Source organism: Fukomys damarensis, unplaced genomic scaffold (genome assembly GCF_012274545.1).
Source record: "Fukomys damarensis isolate Sample0158 unplaced genomic scaffold, DMR_v1.0_HiC HiC_scaffold_32, whole genome shotgun sequence".
NCBI classification, from domain to species: domain Eukaryota; kingdom Metazoa; phylum Chordata; class Mammalia; order Rodentia; family Bathyergidae; genus Fukomys; species Fukomys damarensis.
The window spans coordinates 38,573,211-38,598,841 of NW_022900944.1; the positions used below are offsets into that span (position 1 = coordinate 38,573,211).

Genomic DNA, 25,631 nt, shown 5'->3' on the forward strand with positions numbered 1-25,631 from the left:
AGATAAGACTATAAGAGTGAGAAGCAATTTAAATATGTTCAGGGACCATTTTCATCTCCAGAATTAAGGATTATTTTAATGTTACATCATTGCCTTTTCTCTTTTACTTTCCTTTTTAGTTTTATTTTAGGATTCCCTATTTTTAATGTTCATACAGAGATTTCTTTAACTGAAATACCGAGTAGTTTCTTTGGTGTGAAAAACTATAATAGTACACAGGATCCTAATGAGATAATTAATAATGTGAAATAGGAAGCAAAGGGCTAAAAGTGTAGGGAAAGTGGGAAGGGTGGGGGAAAGGTAATAAGGGAGAGGAAAAAAATATGAGAAACTGTAAAAATGGAAATAAAGTGTTTGTAAAGGGGAGGGGAAGAGGGGGTGAAGGAAGGGCAGGAACACGGGGAAAAAATGAGAATCAAGACCTATTATGTAAAGGTACAGAATCCCAATGATGAATGTAATTGTATTGCATACCTAGATTGTACCAATAAACTCAATAAAAAGAAAAAAAAATATACAACACCAAAGCTAGGCATAGTGGTGCTCACCTATAATCCCAGCACTCAGGAGGCTGATGCAGGAGGATCACTGTGAGTTTGAGGCCAACATGAACTACATAGTGAGACTCTGTCTCAAAAAAGCAAAAAACAACCAACCAGTCAACCAAATAACAAACAAAAACATGACACCAAAACCACAATCAACCAAATAAAAAGTACAGAATTTTGACTTCATCAAAATTTAGAATTTTTGTGCTTTAAGAACACTATCAAAAAAAGGCAAACCCAGAACTAGAGAAAATTCTTTAGAAGCCAGGTGTAGTGGCATATACCTGTAATCCCAGCACTGAGGAGGCTGAGGCAGGAGAATCACTGCCAGCCTGGGCTACATAGTGAGTTCAAGGCCAGTCTAAACTGCATAGTGAAACCCTATTTCAAAAAAACCAAAACAGGGCTGGGGATTTAGCTCAGTGGTTCTGCCACCTGCCTCGCAAGCACAAGGACCTGAGTTTGATCCCTAGTAACAAACAAACAAACAAAAAAACAAAAAACCATAAAAACAAAAACCAAATCCAAAAACAAAAAGCTGTTTGGAAACCATATATAGGATAAAGGACCAGTATCTAGAGTATATAACAGAGACTTACAGCTCAACATTAAAAATGAGCAAGAACTGAGAATAGTTACTTCTCCAAAGAAGAAATACAAATAAAGTGAGTAAGTACACTACAAAGATGCCCAACACCATTAGTCACTAGAGAAATTCAATTCAAAACAACAGTAATATACCACTTTATACTCAGTAGAATGGCCACAATAAAAAGACAGACAAGATCAGGGGTCATGCTGAAATTCTATAATCCCACAAATCAGAAGGCTGAGGCAGGAGGATTGGGAGTTTGAGGCCAGCCTGGGCTACATCATGAGACCCAGTCTGGGGAAAAAAAAAAACAAATAAAGAAGTCTCCTACACTGCAAGAAAGAGCAAATAGTAGTTACTAGTCCATATGGCTTCTAGAAAATTTCTGGGGCAATTAAAATGTTCTGGAATTAGACAATAAAGGTATAAATTCATGGCCACCATCACCATCACCACCTGCCCCAGTAATTTGTACCTCGCCTGCAGGTTTCTGATTCCTTTCTTTGTTGTTCCCTGTGGAAAACCATTGGCAGTAACATCCAGTGGCTGCTCAGGAACTGCACTCCAGCTGATTGCTAGGAAGAGAGAAATTCTGGAGTTAAAACTTCCATTTCCTGCTTATGCCAGAGTATTTTTATAAAAAGTATTTATTTTACTCTACAGGCCCACGAGAGCTGGATATGATGTGAGAGGTCTCCACTTTATGCTTGGCCTCCAGGACAGAATAGTATAAAGTGGCTCATGATTGTCATTATCACTACAATTGCTTATAATTTCATTGAACACTTATTATATGCTAGACACAATTAAATGCTTTAAATAGAATTTCACACTGAAGTCTCACAATAACCATGATAAATGACATTTTTCTAATCTGAAGAGAAAGAAATGAGGCCAGGCGAGGGTGATATGCTCAGCATTACACAGAAGGTAATCTTTTTTTTTTTTTGGTTTTTTGAGACAGGGTCTCACTATGTAGTTGAGACTGACTTGGAACTCACTGTGTAGCCCAGGCTGGTCTCAAACTCACAGTGATCCTCCTGCCTCAGCCTCCAGAGTGGTGGAATTACAGGCATGCGCCACCACGCCTGGCTTACAGAAGATAATCTTAACCCAGTGCGGGTATCTCCAAAGCCTGTTCAATTGACCATGGGAGTGGTAAGCTTCCTTCAAGGCTGGAAGGATGCAGACACTGCCAGGCTACCCTGCCAGGGAATAAGTTACTCCACAGCGAGTCCAACCTGGATCCCTTACCTGCCCCACAAGGAACAAGTCGACCTGGACTGTCAGCTCTTTTTGTCTGCACTGCACAGCGGCTCTGTTCAAACAGTAAATGTGACTGCTGCATTTTCAGTTCTTGAACTCCAAAGCCTTTGGGTAGAGCTGAGACATTCTGACACCTAAATATGAGGAAAAATGCATTCAGTTTAGGTACACTTCTAGAGAAAAAGTGTATCTAGGATTGTGTTCCACATCATTGTGCCTAAGCTGGGGTGGAGGCAGAGCCTTAGGAGGTACATGAATCTACTTGTTTGGTTACTAGGAGAGGACAGGAGAGCCTATGGCTTATTGAAGATTTCTTCCCATCACTCTAAAGGGACAACTAATCAGTGATACCACTGAGCCACATTCTCAGCCCTAATATAAGTTCTGATACAGGGTTTGAAAAACTTGCAAAAATTTTTTGGTACTGGTGATTTAATCCAGGGCCTTCACACTGAGCTGCATCCCTAGCCTTTTATATATCTTTTTATTGAGACAGGGTCATTGAACTCACTGTGTAGCCCAGGCAGGCCTTGAACCTGTGATTCTCCTGCCTAGCCTCCTCAGTGATGGGATTACAGAAATGTTTTTATTTGGAGACAGAGTTGTTAAATTTCTCAGGCTGGGCTCAAATTTTCAATTCCTCCTGTCCCAGTTTTATTTTTTGTTTTTTTGAGACAGTGTCTTGCTTGTAGCCCAGTCTGGTCTTGAACTCATTATATAGGGTCTCACTGTGTAGTCCAGGTTGGTCTTAAATTTTCCATGTACAAGGCTGGCCTCCAATTTGTAATTCCCCTGCTTTTGCATCCTAAGTGCTGAAACTGCAGGCATGTACCACCATACTCAGCTAGAAACTTGAAAACTTTAAGCAGAAACATTAATGTTTTGGTACCTACTTTCTAGGAAATCCTTTAAACACATCAGAAACTAAAAATACCCCATAATATAAAAGCTTCACTTTTTCTCTTTTCTCTTTTACACAACTGGATGCCAACGTGATGTTGGTAACAAACTATACAGATTGCAACTTCAAGTCTCAGAGCCTTCATGCCGAGTAGCAGTCACCCCCACCCTCTTCTCCAGCCCCTGGTAACCACGCATCTATCTGTGTCCATGGATTAGCCTCTTTGGGATGTCTCGCATACAGGACATCATACACGATGTGGCTCATTTCACTGCTATGAACCCTGGTGTATAGAGGTCTGTGTGGATGTATGCTTTCCTTTCTCTTGCATGTGTACCGAGGAGTGGGTAATACAAGGGGTCTGTTTTCATTTTTATTTTGTTTTTGTTTTTGAGACAGGGTGTCACTATGTAGTTGAGACTGACCTGGAACTCACTATGTAGCCCAGGCTGGTCTCAAACTCACAGTGATCCTCCTGCCTCAGCCTCCCGAGTGCTGGGATTACAGACGTGCGCCACCACACCTGGCTAGGGGTCTGCTTTTTGGAGCTGGCTTCAGAGGTTGAATGTCTGATACAGCCCAGGCTTCCTCCTCCTCACCTACTACAGCACTGATCAGGTTTGGCCACCACTGGGGAGACCACACCTGAGTAGTACTATGTGTGGTCAGACTTTGACTTTTTATCATTTTAAAAAAATTAAAGGGCCGGGAATTAGCTCAGCGGTTCAGTGGCCTGCCTTGCAAGTGCAAGGACCTGAGTTCAATCCCCGGTACCAATAAATAAATAAATAAAATCTAGATTAAAGGGCACTATGTATCGTAATGGCAATATAAGTACACTGTAGAAAAATGAGAAATACAGTAATAAGAAAAAAAGTACCCACAATACCACAACTCAGAGAGCATCATTATTAATACCTTGGATGGAGTACATCTTTCCAATTTTTACAAACACATATCCTTTAAGACCAAAATGGAGTCCACTTTATCTACCAGACAGCTCTTTAAGCATTATGAACATCTTTCTGCATTAAATATTCATCAGTATTATTTTAAACAAAAGAAATCATTTAACTTCCCACTGCTAAATATTTCAGGCTTCCATAAAAAATAAACTACCATACACAAAACTAAAATGGTTGATTACTTTCTCAATTACTTCTTTAAGACAAATCCCTATAGGTGCAACTGCTGGGTCACAAGCATGCAGACTTCTTCACAGCACGCTCAGATGCCTCCCTCCCTGCCCACTCACCTCCCAACCAGTGCTCTGTGCATGGCTTCCTGGCTGTACGGGCACTTCCCGATGACCACAGCGGACAGGTAGACGGGTTCTTCTAGGAAATGCATCAACAGTGCGCCCTGGCACCCGAGAACATTCCATCGGGCCACCTTGTCACTGCAGGACATGGAACAAGTCCTGTCTCCCCGGCCTGGCTTCACTCGGAGCAGCCCTACCTGGTGATATGCAGCACCTGGCTTCCTAGGGTCTCCAGCTTCTCCGGGCACACACTTGGCTCCAGTTCTATAAACGTCCACCACTTTCACACTATAAGGGGCTATTCCGGTGACAGAAGCCAGTTCCTCTAAAGGGACGTTAGGGCTGCTGACATCTGGTGTGACTGGGTCACTGCCTTGCTCGTCACAGTGAGCTGTACTGTTGGTGACCAACCTGGCAGGAATTCCAAGCCTCATCTTTTTAATTATAGGACTGTCAGGGTCTTCACGAGTTCTTTTATTTTCAGGAGCCTCCAGGTTACCACTGGCTTCTACAGATGAGGTTTTAGCCCAATCTCTGCTGACAGGATAGCAAGGCTGCTCTTCAGACTCAAACATTGGAATGACAGAGGCATCCCCACCTGCAGGACAAGGACGCCTTTGAACCAGTGGTTCTCAAAATGAGTCCCTTGGACCAGCCATATAAACATCCCTAAACATCCCTAAGAACTTGTTAGAAATGCTGCAAATTAATTATTAGTACTCACAGTAGAGCTCACGAACTCTGGAGGTGGGCCCTGGAAGTCTATTTTAATAAACTCTCCAGGTAACTCTGATGTAAGTTCAGGTTTAAGAATCACTGTCTTAGATCCAATACAGTTAAAATGGTCAAACTTCCAAAACTGATATACAAATTTAACTCAATTTCAGTCAAAATATCAACATTCCTCACAGGATTAGAGAAAATAATCCAAAATCCATATGGAACCAAAAGAGACAAAGAATAGCAAAAGCAATCCTGGGCAACAAGGGTAAAACAGGAGGCACCACTATCCTGGATTTGAAGTTATACTGCAAAGCTACAGTGATAAAGACAGCATGGTACTGGCACAGAAACAGACTTTGGATCAGTGGAATAGAGGATGCAGGCAACCTCAGGCTAAGGGGCCAAAAACACATGCAGGAAAGACAGCTGCTTTAATAAATGGCGTTGGGGAAACTAGTTGTCTACATGAAGCAGATTGAATCTAGATCCATACACCTTACCATGTACTAAACTAAAACAAAATGGATCACAGCCGGGGATTTAGCTCAGTGGTTCTGCTGCCTGCTTCACAAGCACAAGGACTCGAGTTCGATCCCCGGAACAAAAACAAAAACAAAAAACAAAAAAACCCAAACATGGATCACAGATCTAGATGTTAAAACAGAAACAATCTGATAGAAGATAGATAAAACTCTCGAAGACAGGCATAGCAAGAACTTTCTAAACAGGACCTTCTCAATGGCACAAGAAATAATATCAAGAATTAAAAAAATGGGATCATATCAAATTAAAGAGCTTCTACACAGCAATGGAAAAAGCAAACAGAGTGAAGAGACAAATCTACGAATGGGAAAAGAATTTTGCCAGTTAATCCTTAGAGGACTAATACCTAGAATAAAAAACTTAAAAATATCAGACCCCCTCCCCCAAATAAAAGACCCAATCAAAGCTGGGCATGGTGGTGCACACCTATAATCCCAATACTTGGGAGGCTGAGGCAGTAGGGTTACCATGAGTTCGAGTTGAGAGCCAGTATAGGCTATGTAGTGAGTTCAAGACCAGTCTGAATTACATAGTAAGACCTTGTTTCAAAAAGAAAAGAAAAAAAAAAAAAAAGAGAATAAAACTTCATGGGAAGGCCCTGGTCTCAATCCTCAGTACTATAAAAAAAGAAAGAAAGAAAGGGAAAGAGAGAGAAAGAGAATCTCTGGGGACTCTTACTGAAGACTTGCTCTTACACTCAGTTGAAATTTTGTAGAAGACAGAAGTATGAAAAATAATGTATAGATAAGTTATATATAGATACAGATTTTGGGGGGGTTGTTTGTTTATTTTACTTTTTTGGTACTGGGATTGAATTCAGGACCTTGCGCTTGTGAGGCAGGCACAGTGCCACTCAGCTAAATCCCTGGCTCTAGTTTTTTTGAGATAGTGTCTTGCTAGCCTGGAACTTGCTATGTAGCTCAGACTAGCCTCAAAAATGGTGATCTTCTTGCCTCAGTCTCCTCAGTGCTAGGGTTGCATGTGTGTGCCACCATGGCTGGCTAGAAAACCATATTTAAACAAAGATCTCAGGTAATCCTTATTACAATGAATTTTTGGAAACACTGGTTTAGCCCTGGGGTTGTCAACCTCCACACTGAGGAATAACATCTGGGAAAAGAATAATATTTGCTGTGGGGCTGTTCTGTACATTGGAGGGTATTTAGCAGCACTGATGCCCCAATGGACACCACCAGCCCCTAAGCCTGACAACCAAAGGTATCTCCTGATGTTGCCAAATGTCCCCTGGGAAGCAAAACTGTTCTGAGTTGTGAATCACTAGTCTAGAATGAGGTTTCCCAGCACATTTTGTGGACTGCTATCCTGTTAAATACCCAGAAAACAAAGCAAGTGGTGAATTCATGGCTACATAAATTTGGCACATACTGCTCAAAATGTCCCCATCTTGGAGATTTTATGGTGCATATTCCCACAGTAAAAAGTAAAAAGATTCTACAGTGAGTTACACAACCTGGCCTGAACCCATTCCTCAAAACTTCCAGTGTCTTCCAAGCTGATTTAGAGATTTCTCATCTACTGTGTGTTCACAGGGAACCCAAGAAAACCAGAGGTCAACGAAAAGCACAGCTCTCCCTTGAGGAGGGAGCTATTTCCTCAAACACTAACCTAATGTGTGCTACTTTTTAAAAGTGTGTAAATAATACATCTGCACTCTATAACCTATGGATGGGAAAGGCAAAAGATGTAGGAGTGGGAGTGTTGCCAGGGAGGCTGGCTGGCATTTAGAGACTCACAAGGTGACAGTGACTTTGGAGAATTCTCTGGTATTCACCTCCCACTCTGCAGGCTCAGATTTGATCCTGACAGAGTACCTGAACTTAGGAGGCTGACTCATACTAATAAAACTCACAAGAAAGAGTCTGAGTAGCTAACCAAGGCACCAGATGATTAATTAGTAACTAGAGGTAAATGCCAAGGGAGCTGGGAGTCACATTGTACAGGTAGTGTGCTTTCTTCCTGTGGAGAAACCATCAGGGACATCACATTTTAAAAGATTATTCAAGAGATTGAGGAAGTTAGATCAATGGTTCCCGATTTTTATTTCAAAGATCAACAAAATTTCCAGTTTTAAATATTAATAAAAGGCTTCCAACTTCTTAATTGCATCAAGTAAGATCTTTAAAAATCCCAATTATCACCATTGTTAAAAAAAGAAAAGAAAGTGTTTTTTTCAGTACTGGGGACTGAATCCGGGGCCTTCATAGTGAGCTACATCCCTAGCCTCTTTTTATATTAAAACAGGGTTTTGCTAAATTGCCCAGGCTGGGCATGAACTTATGATTTTCCTGCCTCAGCCTTATAGAATGCTGGGATTACAGGTGTGTACCACCATGCCTAGCTTTTTTTTTTCCATGTAATATCATCAAGATTTATTTAAAAAAAATTTTTTCCCTAGGGCTGGAGATTTAGTTCAGTGGTTCTGCTACCTGCTTTGCAAGCACAAAGACCTGAGTTCACTCCCCAGAATGAAAACCAAAAACAAACTATTTTTTTCCCTAAAAAGAAAAAGTTTTTTTCTCTAGCTTTCATGTAATCTTTAACTTGAAAAAAAAAAAATCTTTTTTTTTCTTTTTTGGAGACAGGTCTCACTATGTAGCCCAAGTTGGCCTCAAACTCACAGGATCTTCCTGCTTTAGCCTCTCCAGTGCTAGGATTATAGATGTGTGCACCATGCCTGGCAGACTGGTTTTTAAAAACTCACTACATAGTCGTGATTTTTGTTTTGCTGTAGACTCTCACAGACTCGTATTTCCATAGGCCATGTGTTTATGTAGTTTGATAGGCTATGACCTTGGGAACACCTAAGCCCTATCTACCCAAAGAGAGGTCCACAGACTAGTACCACTGGCATTTCCTGGAATGTGGTAGAAATGCAGAACCTCAGGCCCCACTCCAAACCTAATGAATCTGAATCTGCATTTTAACAAGGTCTGTAGATGTCCTGTATACATATTACAGATTTCATTTTATTTTATTTTGAGATGGTCTTGAACTTGTGGCAATCCTCCAGCATCAGCCTCCTGAGTGCTGGGATTATACGCATGTGCCACTATGCCCGGCAATATTACAGCTTTGGAAGTTCTGACTAGGAAACATCATTTGGTTCTTGGACCAGGATACCCAGGCACAGATGGTCCCAGACTACCCGTTGGCCATTTTTCTGGCCTTTGACTTTCCCCCTCCTATTCTGTGGTGATGGTGATGTGGTGATCAGGACCTCACAAATGCTAAGTACTCTAGCACTGAGCTACATCCTAGCCTGGCCTTTGACTCTTAACTAATTCCCTTTCCAACATTATATTCCCTAAAACAATACTTTCAATCTGAGTTATGATCAAATCTTGATAGCTATTCTCTTTCTTTATAAGGATTATTTATTTCTTCTCTACATATGTATTAATTTATTTCTTCGCTATTTATGAATTTTTAACACTTAATACTTAGCAAACAATCATAACCTTATGTGAAAGTTTTTAGAGTGAGGAAATTTTACCGCTAACTCTGAGTTGTTGCCTAAAAAATACTGGAATTACTTTCCGTTTGTTTGTGTTTTGGTACCAGGGATCAAACTAGGGACCCTTGCACTTGTGAGGCAGGCCACGGTACCACTGAGCTAAATCCCTAGTCCTACTTTCAGTTTTTGAAGAAGAAAAACAGGACAGAAATGATTCCCTCTGAGTTCGGTCTGGTCTTTGAGAACACAGCTTTTGAATGTCCCTTAATAACTCATAAAATATACTGTAACAGCCACGATTCTCTACATTCTCTAAAAGACTATTTCAGCGTAAGCAATGTACTTAGTCTTAGTCACTGCTATATGTTCAGTATGTGTCTGACTAGTAAAAAATATTTTTTCAAAGAATGAATAAATCCAATTTTAGGATAAGTTACTATAGTAATACTTTGGAATTATAGATCCCATTTTTAGCTTCACACCTTGTGGGATTTAAGTCTTTTTTTGTTTTGCTTTTGTTTTTTGAGACAGGGTCTCACTATATAGTTGAGACTGACCTGGAACTCACTATGTAGCCCAGGCTGGTCTCAAACTCACAGCGATCCTCCTGCCTCAGTTTCCCTAGTACTGGGATTATAGGCGTGCACCACCGCACCTGGCTGTTTTAGACTTAAGTCTTAAACTTCCCAATCTGGTTGCAAGAACTAATGGTATAAGTGAGACTCCATACCACCCTACTTCTAGCTTGTCTTCCCCATAGTAGAGAGGTGATTAGGGATGTAAAAAGGCATTGTCACCAGTTAGCTATACTTCAACACAAATGCTTTTTTAAAAATTTTTTTCTCTATGGATAAAATAAACAAAGGCTAAGTGTGATGGCATAGGCCTGTAACCCCAGCACTTGGGTAAGCTTATGCAGGAGGATTGCCAGGAGTTTGAGGCCAGCCTGGGTTGCATAGTGAGTTCAAAGCCGATCTGAACTACATAGACCCTATCTCAAAAACACAACCAAACTTCCCGGGCATTTAGCTCAGTGGTTCTGCTGCCTGCTTCGCAAGCACAAGGACCCAAGTTCAATCCCCGGTACAAGAAACAAAAACAAAAAACCAGCCAAACTAACAAACGTAAAGAAGTAGGCAATATAATATTAACCCAAAGACTTGACTATACTTACAGGGTGTGTGGCTGGAGAAAAACACAAAAAAGAGGTCTGGTCTGAGTTTCCATTGTCCTCTTTGAGTTCCTGGGACAAAGATACTATCTTCTTTCAGAGTGGCTGCCAATAGGAGCTGATGGAAAAGGTACCTATGAGTCATAAGACATTATCAGAATAAACAACCAATTTCTGTAGTACACAGAAAGACTGTGGTAGGGTGAATGCTAAAACTGTAGATCAAAGAGATTGGTAGTGATGTGGAATTAGAATAATTAGTTCAGTGACTCTCAAAGTGTGGTATCTGCTCCAAAGCATTAGCAGCCCCCGGGAATTTGTTAGAAGGGTAATTTCGCAGGTTCCACCCTGGATCTGCTGAATTTCTTGGGTAGGCCCAGAAATCTGTGTTTTAATGAGTACCACTAGTCTAGATCCCAGTACTTCACACTGATACAATCTCTATTCAGCACTTACTACAAATGCAAATATCGTGATTTTGCCCTTGACCTTCTGGATCAGACTCTCTGGAGTTGTGGTTTTACCTTTGGAAACTCCTTCTGGCTATGACTTCGGCATGGCTATCATTGAGGACATCTCCTGTGGCAAAGAAATGACACTAAGTGAAGAAATATGAAACATGGAGAGGCCCTGATTTCTAGTAACAGCATACAGCAGCACCCTCATGCTCAGTATGGTGAAATAGCTACTCTCAGTGAGCTTTGACAGAAAATACCAAAATCACTAACAGTAATGCATTAATTGCAGGGTTTCTCAACCTAGTACTGCAAACATTTTCACCAGAAAATTCTCTGTTGTGGGAGTCTAGCCTGTGCAATGTAGGATGTTCAGCATCACTTCTATCATCATCTGTGAGATGTAAGGAGCACCCTTCCCCTAGATGTGATAATCAAAAATATTTCTACACATTGCCAAATATCCCCCAGCTGAGAACCACTGATTTATAGAAAAATCTATCTAGAGACCCTTTATACCCTGGCAACATACTTGTGCTCATGGTGAGACATGTCCACCTAATTCAATCCAGTGGTCCTGGAACAGCTCCATCATACAGAGGAGGCAAGACTAGGTGAATATAGCAAGCAAACTCAAAGAGGGATCTGCTAACTGGAAGAGGTAAGAATCCCAGTCTTCTAAGGTGCTTCCATATTCTTATTGGTGCCAAAAGCTCCAATTAATTCAAGATAACTCTCTGGGTGTCAGAAACCACTTGAACTGCATCCTCTACCTTCTCCAAAGCCCTAAAGCCTTTTAAACACAACATGGAATAGCTAAACACAGGGAACCTGTGATATGAGCAGAAAAACTAGCTGGTTTTTTTTCTCATTGAGTTTTCTGGTACATTTTAGGTATACAGTATAGTTACATTCATCATTGGGATCTTGTACTTTTAACATGACAGGTCTTGGTTCCCATTTATTCCCCACAACCCTGTCCTCCCTTCACCCCCTCCTCCCTTCCCCATTTACAAAAGAAAACTAGCTGGCTTTTAGTTCACTCAGCATGTGGCTTTTGCTTCAGCGGTGGATTTCCATTCTTTAAATGGACAAGCACTGGTTTCCCATAGGAGTAAGTCAGTAGGAAAGGAAAGGTCTGTCACATCCAACTGTTGTGGCCTCTTTTCCCTGACAAGGACACTGGTTTCCAAGGCTCCCGTGCAAATCTTTGCTTAGATTCCCACCCACGCTTACCGCTCTTCCTCATTTTGGACTGGCCTATGCATTTTGTTCCTGTTCCCATTGAGACAACTTCCTTTGTCACTGGGAGGAAAAAACAAATCATTAAGTGAGCATTCAGAGTCTGAATGTTCCCCACTGCCCGGGTTTAATAAGTCTGCAGGCTTCTCCATAGGATTCCCACAGCCTGACTCAACCAGGACTGCAGCCCCAGCAGGGTGGTCTCCCACCACAGGAAGTAATGCGCCACCTGGTGGAGATGTGGAAAACAAAAACACATAACAGTTTACACCCGGGCCCGCCTCTGTCCCTGAATAGCCCTGTGTAATTACGACATGGACAGAAAAGGTCTCACCTCGCACTGGCTTATCAGATGTGTCACAGCCCCGGTCAGGTGGAGATTGGATCTTCACTACAGCTGCCAATAAAGTCCATTCTCGGTTTGGCTCAGGCTTCCCTTGCTTGGGCAGCCTGATCCTATAGTGCTCATAGCACAGTTGAGCAATCTCATCTGCGGTCCACATGGTCAGAGCTGGAATAGGCCCTGATGAAAAGGTACAGTCATCAGGAGTACAGGAAAGAGAACCAGCACAAGGTCAGCCTTACAACAGTTCTTCAACAATCTTTCTATGCAGTCCAACCGTGTTCAGACTGAGGGTCTTCCATCTGGAATTGTCATTCTTTTTTCCCTACAAGCCTGCCCTCTTTTCATGTGTGTGTGTGTGTGTGTGTGTGTGTGTGTGTGTTACTGGGGAATGAATCCAGAGCCTTCACACTGAACTATATCCCTACCCCTTTTTGTTGTTTTTGTTTGTTTTGGTTTTTTGAGACAGGGTCTCACTAAGTAGTTGAGACTGACCTGGATCTCATTATGTAGTCCAGGCTGGTCTCAAACTCACAGCGATCCTCCTGTCTCAGCCTCCCGAGTGCTGGGATTACAGGCGTGTACCACTACGCCCGGCTCCTTTTTAATTTTTTGACAGGATCTTGCTGTTACTAAATTGTCCAGTATGTGCTCAAATTGGAATCTTCCTGCCTCAGCCTCCCAGAGTGCTGGGATTACAGGCATGCACTACCATACCCGGTTCTCCTTTCTATCTATAATTAAAGATAAAATAAATTCCAAATCCCACCAACCCCAGAAAATACCTTTTGGGGGATATCGTATCTCTTCAAGCTTTTTGTTTTTAATGTCAGATGTCTGGGACATATCTAATGAATTTGAATCTACAACTCAACATAAAAGCATGACAGATCATCATAAAAAATTTATCTTTCTGGACAGATGTTCTTTTCCATCCTCTTTTCAAGGACATATCTTTCTCATCTCTCTTCTACAGCAGAGTGAATCTTTAACTCCCTCTAGTAAATCTCTGAGAGATTTCTCACCAGTCATTTTATCCTCACAGTTGTGAAGGGTGTGGGTTTTGGAGCTGCCCTTTGTGAATGCTAATTCTAGTTTTGTCACAAATTAAACTATGTGATATTGGAAAGATTTACTTATCATTGTTTCAGTTTTCTCATTTGTTAAAGTAAGGATAATGGAACCTAATTTATTGGGGTTATAAGTATTTATAAAAGTAATTGCTACGGTCAGGAATTTAGCTCAGTAGTGCTACCACCTGCCTCACGAGCACAAGGTCCCCCCAAGTTTGATCCCTGGTACAAAAAAACAAAAACAAAATACAAAAAGTAATTGCTGGTGTGGTGGCACACGTCTGTAATCCCAACAGTGTGGGAGACTTAGGAGGATCATAATTCAAGGCCAGCCTGGGCAATTTAGTAAGACCCTGTCTCAAAATATAAGAAAAGGCATGGAGCCAGGTATGGTGGCACACACCTGTAATCCCAGCACTCAGGAGGCTGAGGCAGGAGGATTGCTGTGAGTTCAAAACCAGCCTGGGCTACATAGTGAGTCCCAGGTCAGCCTTAAAAAAAAAAAAAAAAAAAAAAAAAAGAGAGAAAGAAAAAGAAAAAGCTTGGGATGTAGCTCACACAAAGTAGCTGCTATAATGTTGAGCAATTAATCTCAAATGTGACTGGTATTACAAAAAAAATAGATGATTGTCCTGGGTAATTTGCCTTGAGCTAGTTGTTGTTGGTGGAACAAAGGTCTCTGACATGCACATAAAGCCATGAAAAATTCATACAGAACCAGCCTGAAATGTACAGCAAGGACCCATCTCAAAAAAACAAAACAAAACAACAAAATCCATTGCAGAGATCAGACCAGGTGTACTTTGTGAGAAACCCTCCTATTCTTGGCTCTAGCAATGCTCACTGGAAATTTCCTCACTTCATTTGGACTCAATCATATAAAAAACATTTTAGTAGATGAGATCACATTTATAAAATAAAAAGTTTTACTGAGCTCCAATGCATATAGCTTCTGAAGGATATTTCTACAATCAGCCCTTTTGCACTGGAATGCACCAGCTCATTATAGTACGTGGTAATGGTTAATGAGACTAGATATTTAAGAGAAAAGTCTGACATGAACTGACAGAAACTGTGGCTTTAAAGTCAGATCGCCAGCAGTCTTGTAGTTGAAATGAATATATGTTTTAATATCCTGAGTCCATTATAATCTAAACCTACACCCATTCCCAGGTCTTGAACTTCATATGAAACAGCTCAGTAAAATAAGCATTTCTATACCCTTAATATCGCACCTTGTAACAGTTACAAGATGAAAAAACCGCTTCTTTTTAAAAAGTCAAGCTGCCCAGGAAGAAAGGCTTTGGCAGTGTTCGAAAGAAAGGAAACCTTCCCTTTGGTCCCCATCCCAAATACCCTGAAAGGAGGGGGCCTCCGCAGGACTGGAGTCACTGAAATGCGGCCAGTGTGTGAGCGGCTAACTGGGTCATGCGGCATGGCCGCCAGGGGCCACACGCCGCGCTCGCCAAGAGCTCTTCAAGCGGTGGTAGCTGTAACATCCAGGCGGGAACCGCACTTTCCAAGTGACAGGTGCCTGGGAAGGGACAGTTCTCGCTTCTTCCCACATAAAACTGGCTCACTAGAGACAGACTCCAGGCACCTAGGCACCCTTCACACCTGCGACCCCAAACCCACGACCTCAAACGCACCCCCTCCACCTCCAAGTCACGCTCGCTCAGAAGATGCGGGTCTACCTCGGCAGCGCGACGGACGTGACGTCACACAGATAACGCCTTCCGGGCTCCGCAGAGCACTCTGGTCCTTGTAGTTCTTGGAGGACTCAGCCTCTAAGTAGGTTGCCCAAGTTTAGTTCCCATCTTCTGATTGGGTAGCGTGCTTGGGGACGCCGGAAACTGGCTCTTTGGGGGCTACCTGCCCAGTGTACTAGTTTCAAATGTGAGCCTATGTTGGAACTCTAGTCTAAATTTTTGTCTAAAACGGCTCTCTGACCGACAGAGATATAATTCAAACCATATATGTAATTTAATTTTTTCTGGTAGCCACATTATTTTTTGGTACCGGGGATCCAACTCCGGTCCTTGCGCTTGCGAGACAGGCGCCAGAACCACTAAGCTAAATCCCCAGCCCATTCTAGTAGCCACATTTAAAAAGTCGAAATGAAATTAATTTTAATCCCACATTAGCTTTTCATACTGTTTAAATAAATTTGCGTATTTTATATTTACATCTCAGTTTGGACTAGCCACATTTCAAATTGTCAATAGCCAGACACGCGTGGCTAGTGGCTACTGTTGTGGACAGTGCAGGTCTAAACCTTCAGTATGCCAGACAATACGCTGTCTGGGTAGTGCAGAAGCCCTTGCCATCCAGAAGTTATATACTTCAGTTGGTAAAGGTGAGGGAACTCATTTTTGTTAGCCCTCAAAAGTTAAAAGGGGGGCAGAATTGCACCTTGCTTGACCCTTCTCTCTAGCTCAGAGGAGAAGGGCCACTGACCTCTTCCCAGGCTAAGGCCACTGCTCTTTATTCCTCTCTCCACTTTAAATCAGCAGCAGTCTCCCCACTGGATCATTACAGAAACACCCATGTAGCGGTGGGGATCATCTTGCAGTATTCTTTATCTCAGAGATTGCTATGATGGCTCAACTTTGCCATTTCCTAACGACTTCACTTCCACACGCTAGTCGGAGCCACTAACATCTTTTGGATTGCCACGTTAATCCCTGAACTTCCCCCTTTTCCCTACCTCCAATTCATTTCTCAGAGTAGCTAGATTGATCTTTCCAACCCCAAATGTGATGGCACCCTCTCTACCTGCTTGAATAGTTTATATTTTCCAACACTGTTTAATACACAGAAAAAAAAGCACAGTAAGGCTCACAGCCCTACATGGGGATCTTTTCCGGCCTCAATGGATGCCGTCTTTTTTAGGGCTCCTCTAACACACTGGCTTTTTCCACGCTCCTCCATATCGCAGGGCCACCACTGCACTTGTTTCCCCCATGGACTTCTTCAAAACATTTACTGGAGCTGCCACTTTGTACAATTTTTGTTTTTTGAGGCAGGGTCTACGTAGTTGAGACTGAACTGGAACTATGTAGCCCACGCTGGTCTCGAACTCACAGCGATCCTCCTGCCTCAGCCTCCCGAGTGCTGGGATTACAGGCATGCACCACCACACCCGGCACTTTGTACGATTTTTGAGGGTGGTTTATTAATGCTTTATTTGCCTTACAAGTCCAGAATCTTAAAGACCAACCCAATAGAGAAGTTGATGATTTGAGTATTCCACTGTTTCACGAAATAACAAAGACTTTATGATCATTCCACCCTTTCCATCCCTTCCATCCTATCGGGTTTCCTTCCAAATCCCACACACAAGTTGTCTCTTGCTGCCTGTTTCCCAGCCTCTTGAGGGCCAGGTTGAGTTGGCTTCTGCCTGCAGCTTTTTACTGAACAAATCCTGAGGTCGCTTAGGATGTTGCCAGTCCTGGTAGCCTTCTCCAGTGGTCCTCACAGGCATTGTTGCCTGAAGTCCAGTGTCTTTTTAGGGTAGACTGGACTCACTCTGCCTTGAACAGATGATCGTCTCCATTTTGCTGAGGATGTGCCACATTGGTAGCTTCTTCTGAAAGACCACCTGGTCATCTACTGCTTAAACACCAGCAGAGGTGACCATTCTCACACCCTCTGAAGCAGTTCCCGGTTAGGTAATTCTGCATGCTTAGCCCAACCCTACCAGCTACAGAAATACAAACCTGCTCTATGAAAGGAGACTGGCAACTTCCAACCTGGGATTTGCAGAAGTTTTGCTGAGGTACAAGTGACAAGTCCTTTGTTGAATGACTCAGTATTCATTCCCCAGTTGCTTCCCTGTGCCAGGGAAAATGGGCTCCATTGTACCCACAAACTCTGAGCCACACGTTGCATTCTTTGCCCTGCTGAGCTAAAAATGAGAAGGCCGGGGATTTAGCTTAGTGGCGCCTCTCCTGTTTCACAAGTGCAAGGTCCTGAAGTCCTGAGTTCGATCCCTGGTGCCCCAAAATAAAATGAGACAACGTCAGGCTCACAATGAACATCCTGCTGACACCTATCTAGATGTCTAACAGGTGCAACAAACCACACTGTGTGCCCCAAGTCAAACTCAGCCTTCCCCTCAGACAAGTACTTCCTCAGCTTTTCTCCTCAGTGAATGACAACGCTACCATTTTTTTTTCTCCCAAAAACCTCGAATCATTTTTTACTTCTTAGGTCATATGCCATAGGAAAATCCTGTTGCCCTCAGAACTCGGGTAAAATATAACCACTTGTAACCATCTCCATTGCTACCGCCCAAGTCCAAGTCACCATCTCCTTACTACCCACCTGGTCTCCCTCATCAAGCTTACCCCTCACTTAGTGATGAGAACCATCCTTTAAAAGCTCTCTAACACTCCAACTCTCCAAGAGCTTCCCACGTGATTTGTAACAAATCTCGGGTGACTCCCAGGAGCTTGTGTGATCTGGTCCCACCGACCCTCACCACTCCTTGAGCAGATCCTCTGCTGCTCAAAAATGTGGTCCTTTAGTCACAGCCCTTTCCCATACATGGCCTGGCCTCAGTCTCTAGATCCCTAATTAAATGTCATGTAGCAGAGATGTCTTCTCCACAGCTGTATTTAAAATGGCATTGCCCTCTCCGCTGCTAGAGTAGCACCTTTTTTCCTTACCCTTACTCTATTTTTCTTCTTAGTGTGTACCATCTCCACGAAGAATACGTATTTATTATTTATTTGTTTCCCTCCTCACCCCAAAGAAATGTAAATTCTGTAAAGGTAGTGATTTTGCTTTTGTCCACTGCTGTGTCTGATTCCTTAGAACAATGCTTGGCACTGAGCAGACATTAATATCAATTTATTGAAGGAATAAAATGATAAAAGTCTAAATATTCCTAAGGCTAGCAATATGGGAAAAAAGTTGACATCTCTAAGGTAAAGAGACAAATAGTTTATTTGGTAGCAAGAAGTAAAAAAGAATTCTTAATTCTTCTCTCTTCTGGTAGCTAAATTGATCTGTGGGGGTCAAATGAATGACAGCACACAAGAATTCCTTCAAGACCTGACCTTTTGGCAGAAATGTAGATGCCTGAGGTGTACAAGATGGAATTACTTTCTAGACAGAAGTGCCAACCACTGTGCTTTCCATTGTGTCAGTGTTTGCTACAGTCTCTCTCTTGTCTTCTGGCTTCATGGCAGGAAACAGGAGTACTTCCTACAGGACAGAAAAAAAGCATTTTGAAGCTAAGCCCTCTGAACAGTTTTTACAGTTATTTACCTATTCTTTTGGCCTGGAACTGTTCCTACCCAAATCCAGAGATTTGTCTATATAATCCAGATGAAAAGATAGGTGTGTTCTTCTTTTATTTCAACTTGGTCTCTTGTAGTAACAGACGATAAAAGAAAGCCAATGTACAGCACTTCCTAGGGGCACCATGTCAAAGATTAACATAGGCTCTACTGAAATTAGATTTCTTCATCGATACCAACAGGGTACCAGCAAGTTCTACATCTCATAGGCTGACTAAAGTTAAAAGAACTAATGTAGCCAGAGGGCGTGGCACTTCCCAGAATCCTCAAGAAATGCAAATAGCATTCTTCCTGTCTCAGGTAGAAAAAGATTAAAACTCGGTATGGTCATGAGCTCTGAGTGTGACATGAGCTCCTCTAGCTCAAAGTACTTCCTTTATTCTCTAGGCCAACCAGGCCCCACATCCAACACAGTGAAGCTTTGAGACAGAAGCTACTGTGGAGGGCTTCCATGTACCTTGATGTTATTGGAGTCCGTGAGAAACATGGTGATGCGGTCAATGCCCATGCCCCAGCCAGCCGTGGGAGGCAGCCCATACTCCAGGGCAGTGCAGAAGTTTTCGTCTATGAACATGGCTTCATCGTCACCAGCAGCCTTGGCCTACAATAAAGAGAATAAAAAGGTTATGTTCTTCTGAGACATCTCTGGGCCCAAGTGAATGTACTACAACATTCAAAGGGAATACCCTTATTTCAGGGATGTTCCTGACATCTCAAGACTTCTAGGAATTGGTTTATTCAGAACTCTACCACTGAGCCATTTCTTCCACAGACTTGTGGATGATAAATGTATAATTTAAGAAAAAAAGAAAAAAGAAAAGAAAAGAAAAAAGAAAAATAATGTTCTCGTAGGCAAATCATTTTTAAAATAAGCGATGTTTCCCCTGCAAATAATCTTAACCATGCTCCTTAAATACTTCAGAGTGAAAACCAAAGTCCTCATTTTTGAAATGTGACTTCCTCCAGCAAGCCTACAGCTTTAGCCTTCATTTTTGTTAAGTTACCAAGAATGCACACGGATAGAGCCTGGGTTAAGGCTGGTATTTCCTGATAAGTGGGCTCTCTGGTGAAATGTGCTTTTGTTCACGCCTCTTCCTTACTTTGGCCTGTTCTTCAAACAGCTGCCGTTGCCGCATGGGATCATTCAGCTCAGTGTAGGCATTGCAGATCTCCTTCTTCATGACAAAGAGCTCAAAGCGCTCAGTCAGACCCTCTTTGGAGCGGTGCCTGGGGAGAATAAACCAAAGAGGAAGCTAAATACATAAACCCCTAATAATTTATCACCTGTACAAGAGTTCCTGAAATCTAATGGACTCAGTTTGCTTACAAACTGAGGCGTGCATTCATTCTCAGCACCAAGCACTTGTTGCAAAAGTGAGTTGAGAGGGTCAGGAAGATTTATTCTCCTAACAAGCAATGTGGTGGTCTGCTGCACCACACCACTCCCCCTGCAATGCCCTTCTGCCTCCCTGTCATGGTGCCTGCTCTTGGGAACACTTCCCTTTGGAACCCAACTGCCAGGCTGAAAGAAGCACCAGCTATGATGTCAAGAGATGCCACATGGAGGCTCCCTGGAGGATGAGACCCCATACCGAGAGGCCATGTGGAGAAGAACTAATGTACCCCTGACAATACTCCCAGTTGAAAAAAGTCACTTGAATTATCGCAGCCAACACATTTTGGAGCAGGAAGATCATCTAGTCAGTCTAGATCATCATGAAAAGCAGATGTAAATAAAACCACACTTTATCTTACCATTTAGCTAACGGGCTCATAATCTGTGGGTGATCGCAGATGAACGTAGGATTGATGCATGTCACTTCCAGGAACTCCCCGACAAGCTTAATGAGAAACCAATGCAGAAGTAGACATTGCTTCTGAATAGTATTTTTTTGGGGTACTAGGGATCGAACTCAGGACTGTGTGCTTGTGTGGCACCACTGAGCTAAATCCCTGGCCCCTGAATAGCATTCTGATAGACCCGGCCCCAGGGAGACCTTATTTCCACCCAGCTGGCTTTAACTTACACCTTTTCAAAGGCTGAAAAATGTGCTCGCTTCGGCAGCACACATACAAAGCTGAAAAAGATCAACTGAGTACATACACATCACCTATTTGGCACAGAGTCTAGATGACAGCTCAAGATGTCTCTATTCCCTCCTCTTTAGGGTTTTCAGCTCTCTTTAGGTGAAGCTGTAGCTGGGTACACTTTCTAGGGAGGAGGGGACCGAGAAGCATCAGATGAGGACACGGCGTCTTACCTTATCAAGGAGTCTGGCAGTGGTTCGAGGTGGAGGGCATTCAACAGCTTTCGCTACACAGATATCATCAAGAATTTTTCGAGTTTCTATAACACAAATGTTTAAGAAGTTGGAACCGGGACATAACACTAACTCAGTAAAACACATGTGAAAAAGCACAGCATAGAAGTGCATGCAGGCCATCCCAGTATTCTGAGAGGCCGAGGCAAGAGGATCCTAAATTCAAGCCCAGCCTGAGCAATTTAGCGAGACCCTGCCTTAAATTAGAAAATAAAAAGGGCTGAAGATATAGCTCAGCACAAAGGCCCCCGGCTCAATTCCCATCACCACAAACTAAGAGCAATACATATAAAGAGACTATGGGCTGGGGATTTATCTCAGTGGTTCCGCTGCCTGTCTCGCAAGTGCAAGGTCCTGAGTTCGATCCCTGGTACCAAAATAAATAAATAAAATAAAGAGACTAGTGTGGGAAATTCTAGCTCTGACCTCATCAAATTCAAAGCTGACAGGACAAGGGCCATTGATTCGATGGAGGAGTGTATCACTTCACCTTCAGTTTCGAAGAGGTTGGTTTCAGGCAGCTTCACCCCCAGGGCTTTCTCCAGCTCTTCTACCATGCTGATTCTCCGGAAGGGTGGGGTGAAGTCAATCTCATAGGCTTGGCCCTCTGGACCATCTGGGTGGTAGGTGACCTTGTAACTGCCTGTAATGCTCTTCACCATTCCTGCGAGGGAAACCAGCCATTTCAAGAGGATGAAGCCCAGGAAAGTTTCCTGTGAAAGCAGCACACCAGCCTCTCAGACTAATGTGAAAGACGAAGAGAGGAGCACTCACCCGAAACCAGCTTCTCTGTGATTTCCATAAGATCCTGATAGTCTGCATAGGCCATGTAGAACTCACAGGTGGTGAACTCGGGATTGTGAGTCAAATCAATTCCTTCGTTCCGGAACTGGCGTCCAATTTCATAAACCCGGTCGATGCCACCAACCACCAGCATCTAGCAATAATACAATGCAAGGTGAGGGGCAAGGAAGCTAATTTCTCTTAACAGCTCAGAAAACTGTCCATCTCCTAACTGGTTTTTACAGCTCACATATACTCTCTATTCAAAATTCCTAGTATCCTGTTCTCTTTAGTCCCTTGTAGTAGAGTTTCATTCTTGTTTGGCTTCCCAGATCATCTAAGTATTATTCCTATGTCTTGGGCATCACTTGCTCAGTCAGCGTGAGCTTCTCCAAAGAAACCTCTTGTAAGGTTGGCCCATGTATTAGTGACCAAGCTCTACTAATCAGACACACTGCTGAGATGTCAACATGGAAGGAACTAAAGGAAGATGCAGGGACTGCGCAGAATTCATTCTGGTAACGTGGATCACAGCTTTTGAAACAGTAGTTGTAGAAATCCTAGTGGGTGCCTTGTAGAAAAAATACTCTGTCCTTCATGAGATCAGTCCAATGATATGATTCAATACCATTCCTAGTTGTGCACTCTCTGGGTGGGAATTTAGCTGAGTGGTGCCACCGCCTGCCTCACAAGGGCAAGGTCCCAAGTTCAAACCCCAGCACCCTCCCACCACATTCCTTTTGCTTTAATTAGTTACAGCAGGTTCTGTTGCGTATAACTGAGAATCCTGGTGTCTTTGATATTTAAGCTGGTGATCTGAAGAAATTTATTTTCAACTTTCAGAAAGAGATTACTCTTTCTTCTGTGAGAAACTAAAATCTGATTTTACCCAAGGAAGATTATAAACTTAAAAACTTTAGGGAAACTAAAGTAGGTTAGGAGTATCTGTACACTCACAAAAGACAATTGCTTTTCCTTTTGCCCTCTGCTCTGCAAATGCTCTACAGATCTTATAGAGAATTTCTAGTGTTACACTTACAAATCTGAGAAATCAGAATACTCTCCTGCTATTTTATCCTTAATGCTCCTCTCATTTCTGACGGCCCCTGTGTAGTCAAAGATTTCCTAGCTTTCTGCTTCTCTAAGGAAATGAGTGTCTTACTACTGAATACCTTATGGTAGAGTTCTGGAGCAATTCTCATGTACAAGTTCATATCCAGCTCATTGTGATAGGTGATGAAAGGCTTGGCCACAGCTCCCCCTGGGATGATGTTCATCATGGGAGTTTCAATCTAAAATACACAGGGAGAAACATTTAGAATTCATCTTGCAGAAACATTTGCACCTATGTACAAAGGTGTTCACTGAAATACTTATTTAGAAAGAAATCAGAAGTAATCTAAACTATCAATCAGGGATACAAACTGCACAGCTACTAAGAAGGAATACGAGGAGGCCAGGGATTTAGCTCAGTGATACCGCCACCTGCCTCACAAGTGCAAAGTCCTGAGTTTGATGCCTGCTACTAAAAAAAAAAATAATAATAATAATAATTATGTGTATGTTTACATGTATGCATCAAGGGCTTCAGAATACAGACATGGGAAAAAAGGCACGTCGATCATATGATTTCATTTATATTTAAAGCAAAAACTTAAAAAAACAAAAAACAAGAAAACCCTCTGAGCCAGGCGTGGTGCTGTATGCCTGTAATCCCAGTACTCAGAAGGCTGAGGCAGGAGGACCTTCGTGAGTTTGAGGCCAGCCTGAACTATACAGTGATACCTTGTGTCAACTAAAACAAAACCAAATCCTTCTAAAACCTTTACACAGATGTGCTCCATCTGTACCACCTGTATGTACATATATATGGAGAATAAATGGTGACAAGGGATATACGTCAAATTCAAATTAGTTGAAAGAAGCAAAAGGCTTCTTTCACTTTTGCTTCTATTTAATATTTGAAAAAATTTTTTTTGACACAGGTCTCACTATACAGTTCAGGCTGGCCTTGAACTCATAGTATTCCTCCTGCTTCAGCTTCCAGAGTGCTGGACTACAGGCATGTGCCACCACACTTAGCTATTTGAATCTGTTTTATAGTACAGGCATTTGGCTTTCTCATGCAATGAAAATACACACACACACACACACACACACACACACACACACAAATTTAAAAAATATATATATATAATTTTTTTTTTTTAAACTAGGGATCGAACTTGAGACCTTGTGCTTCTGAGGCAGGCAGTGGCACCACCGACCTAAATATCTGGCCCAAAAAGAGTAGTTTTTTAATGCTACAAAACCCAAAATCATTTGATAATGCACTGAATATGGTATCACGGGCATGTGGATGGCCTTACGCCTTGCTTATCATTTTGAAAGTCACGCCCTGTCTTCATAATCAGAGCACTAAACAGACACTGGCAACAAAGGGGAGATTCTTCGGCCAGGGATTTAGCTCAGCGGTTCGGTGGCCTGCCTTGCAAGCGCAAGGACCTGAGTTCAATCCCCAGTACCAAAAAACAAAAAAACAAAGGAGAGATTCTTGCTAGGTCTGAAGGATGCTGGCATGATGTGCCTCGGAAAGGGAAGAGAAGGGACAGTAAGAGGCAAGCACAGGAAGGCAGGGCACCATGTTAGGAAGGAACCCTCCACTCCCATCACCTCGAGGAATCCCAGCTCATCCAAGAAACTTCTTATATATGTGATGATCTTAGAGCGGATGATAAATTTCTCTCTCACAAAGTCATTGAGGATCAGGTCCAAGTATCTCTGTCGATACCGTGTTTCCTAAACCAACAGCAGCAGTTAGAAATGACTGTTTTGATGCAACGGTACAATAATGCACCTTTGTGCCACAGATCGAAGAATGAGAGCTCACCTTGTCTTTGAGGCCGAAGTGCAGATGAGGTAACATATGCAGGCAGGGAGACAACAGCGTGATCTCGTAGGGGATGATGCTCAGTTCACCCTTCTTGGTTTTCCCAGGATTCCCCTGAACTCCGATTATGTCTCCCCGACGCAGTTTGTTGTTGATACGAATAAATTCTTCCTCTGATTTATAATTCCTGAGTGAAAGGGAATGCAATTCAGTAAACAGCACAATTAATATTGAACATTAGTTTAGTCTGGAATCTTCACTCAAACAGTTACTATCTAGGCAATACGAGGCCAAGAAGAGTCAATGATTCAGAGGCACTTGATAAAAAGGATTATCTTATATTTTTACTGGCATACAATGTGAGGGCAGTCATTACTTTCCATGTGATCAGATGTCTTTTTAATTTTTTCAACTTTCCCCAACCACGTCTGCCTCTTTATTACTCTAACTTCAACTAACTTCAATAATGGTAAACCAAGAGGACATCAGCCTGTGTCTGCAGCTGTGCTGTCTATGCCAGCAGAGAAGACCTGGAATGGGATATTCCTGCGTACCTGGAATTGGCCATGACTTGCAACTTGACTCCTTCTCCTCGAAGGTCATAGAAGATGAGCTTCCCCCCAGAAGCCCTTTTGGCATGGATTCTACCTGGAGAAGGAAGAGCAAGCATAATGACTGACAGGGCCTCACAAGTGCAATGACTGAGTTAAGATCCCTGGTACCAAAAAAAAAAAAAAA

The 25,631-nt window shown here is 42.5% G+C and overlaps 2 protein-coding genes across 11 annotated transcripts in view; both read right to left on the reverse strand.

The window, feature by feature from the left end:
* The window catches only part of Adat1 (adenosine deaminase tRNA specific 1), a 34,493-nt gene extending 19,174 nt beyond the window's left edge, over positions 1–15,319 (reverse strand). For 5 of the 8 annotated variants that reach the window (XM_010609488.1, XM_010609493.2, XM_010609487.2 and 2 more), the window contains exons 1-8: positions 15,243–15,311; positions 12,512–12,700; positions 12,172–12,240; positions 11,005–11,059; positions 10,484–10,614; positions 4,563–5,166; positions 2,395–2,540; positions 1,616–1,715 (exon numbers count right to left, since the gene is read on the reverse strand). In XM_010609488.1, the coding sequence (XP_010607790.1) occupies positions 1,616–1,715; positions 2,395–2,540; positions 4,563–5,166; positions 10,484–10,614; positions 11,005–11,059; positions 12,172–12,240; positions 12,512–12,680 (1,274 nt within the window). In that variant the 5' untranslated portion in view covers positions 12,681–12,700; positions 15,243–15,311. The other 3 variants (XM_010609491.2, XM_010609492.2, XM_010609490.2) reach the window with 3 other exon arrangements.
* Positions 15,320–18,525: 3,206 nt separating this feature from the next.
* The window catches only part of Kars1 (lysyl-tRNA synthetase 1), a 16,940-nt gene continuing 9,834 nt past the window's right edge, over positions 18,526–25,631 (reverse strand). For all 3 annotated transcript variants that reach the window (XM_010609486.3, XM_010609484.3, XM_033757927.1), the window contains 11 exons: positions 25,448–25,541; positions 24,894–25,080; positions 24,677–24,802; positions 23,176–23,295; positions 21,995–22,157; positions 21,711–21,884; positions 21,161–21,246; positions 20,655–20,740; positions 20,000–20,126; positions 19,357–19,500; positions 18,526–18,804 (listed from right to left, as the gene is read on the reverse strand). In XM_010609486.3, the coding sequence (XP_010607788.1) occupies positions 18,706–18,804; positions 19,357–19,500; positions 20,000–20,126; positions 20,655–20,740; positions 21,161–21,246; positions 21,711–21,884; positions 21,995–22,157; positions 23,176–23,295; positions 24,677–24,802; positions 24,894–25,080; positions 25,448–25,541 (1,406 nt within the window). In that variant the 3' untranslated portion in view covers positions 18,526–18,705. The remainder of the gene's footprint in view (positions 18,805–19,356; positions 19,501–19,999; positions 20,127–20,654; positions 20,741–21,160; positions 21,247–21,710; positions 21,885–21,994; positions 22,158–23,175; positions 23,296–24,676; positions 24,803–24,893; positions 25,081–25,447; positions 25,542–25,631) is intronic.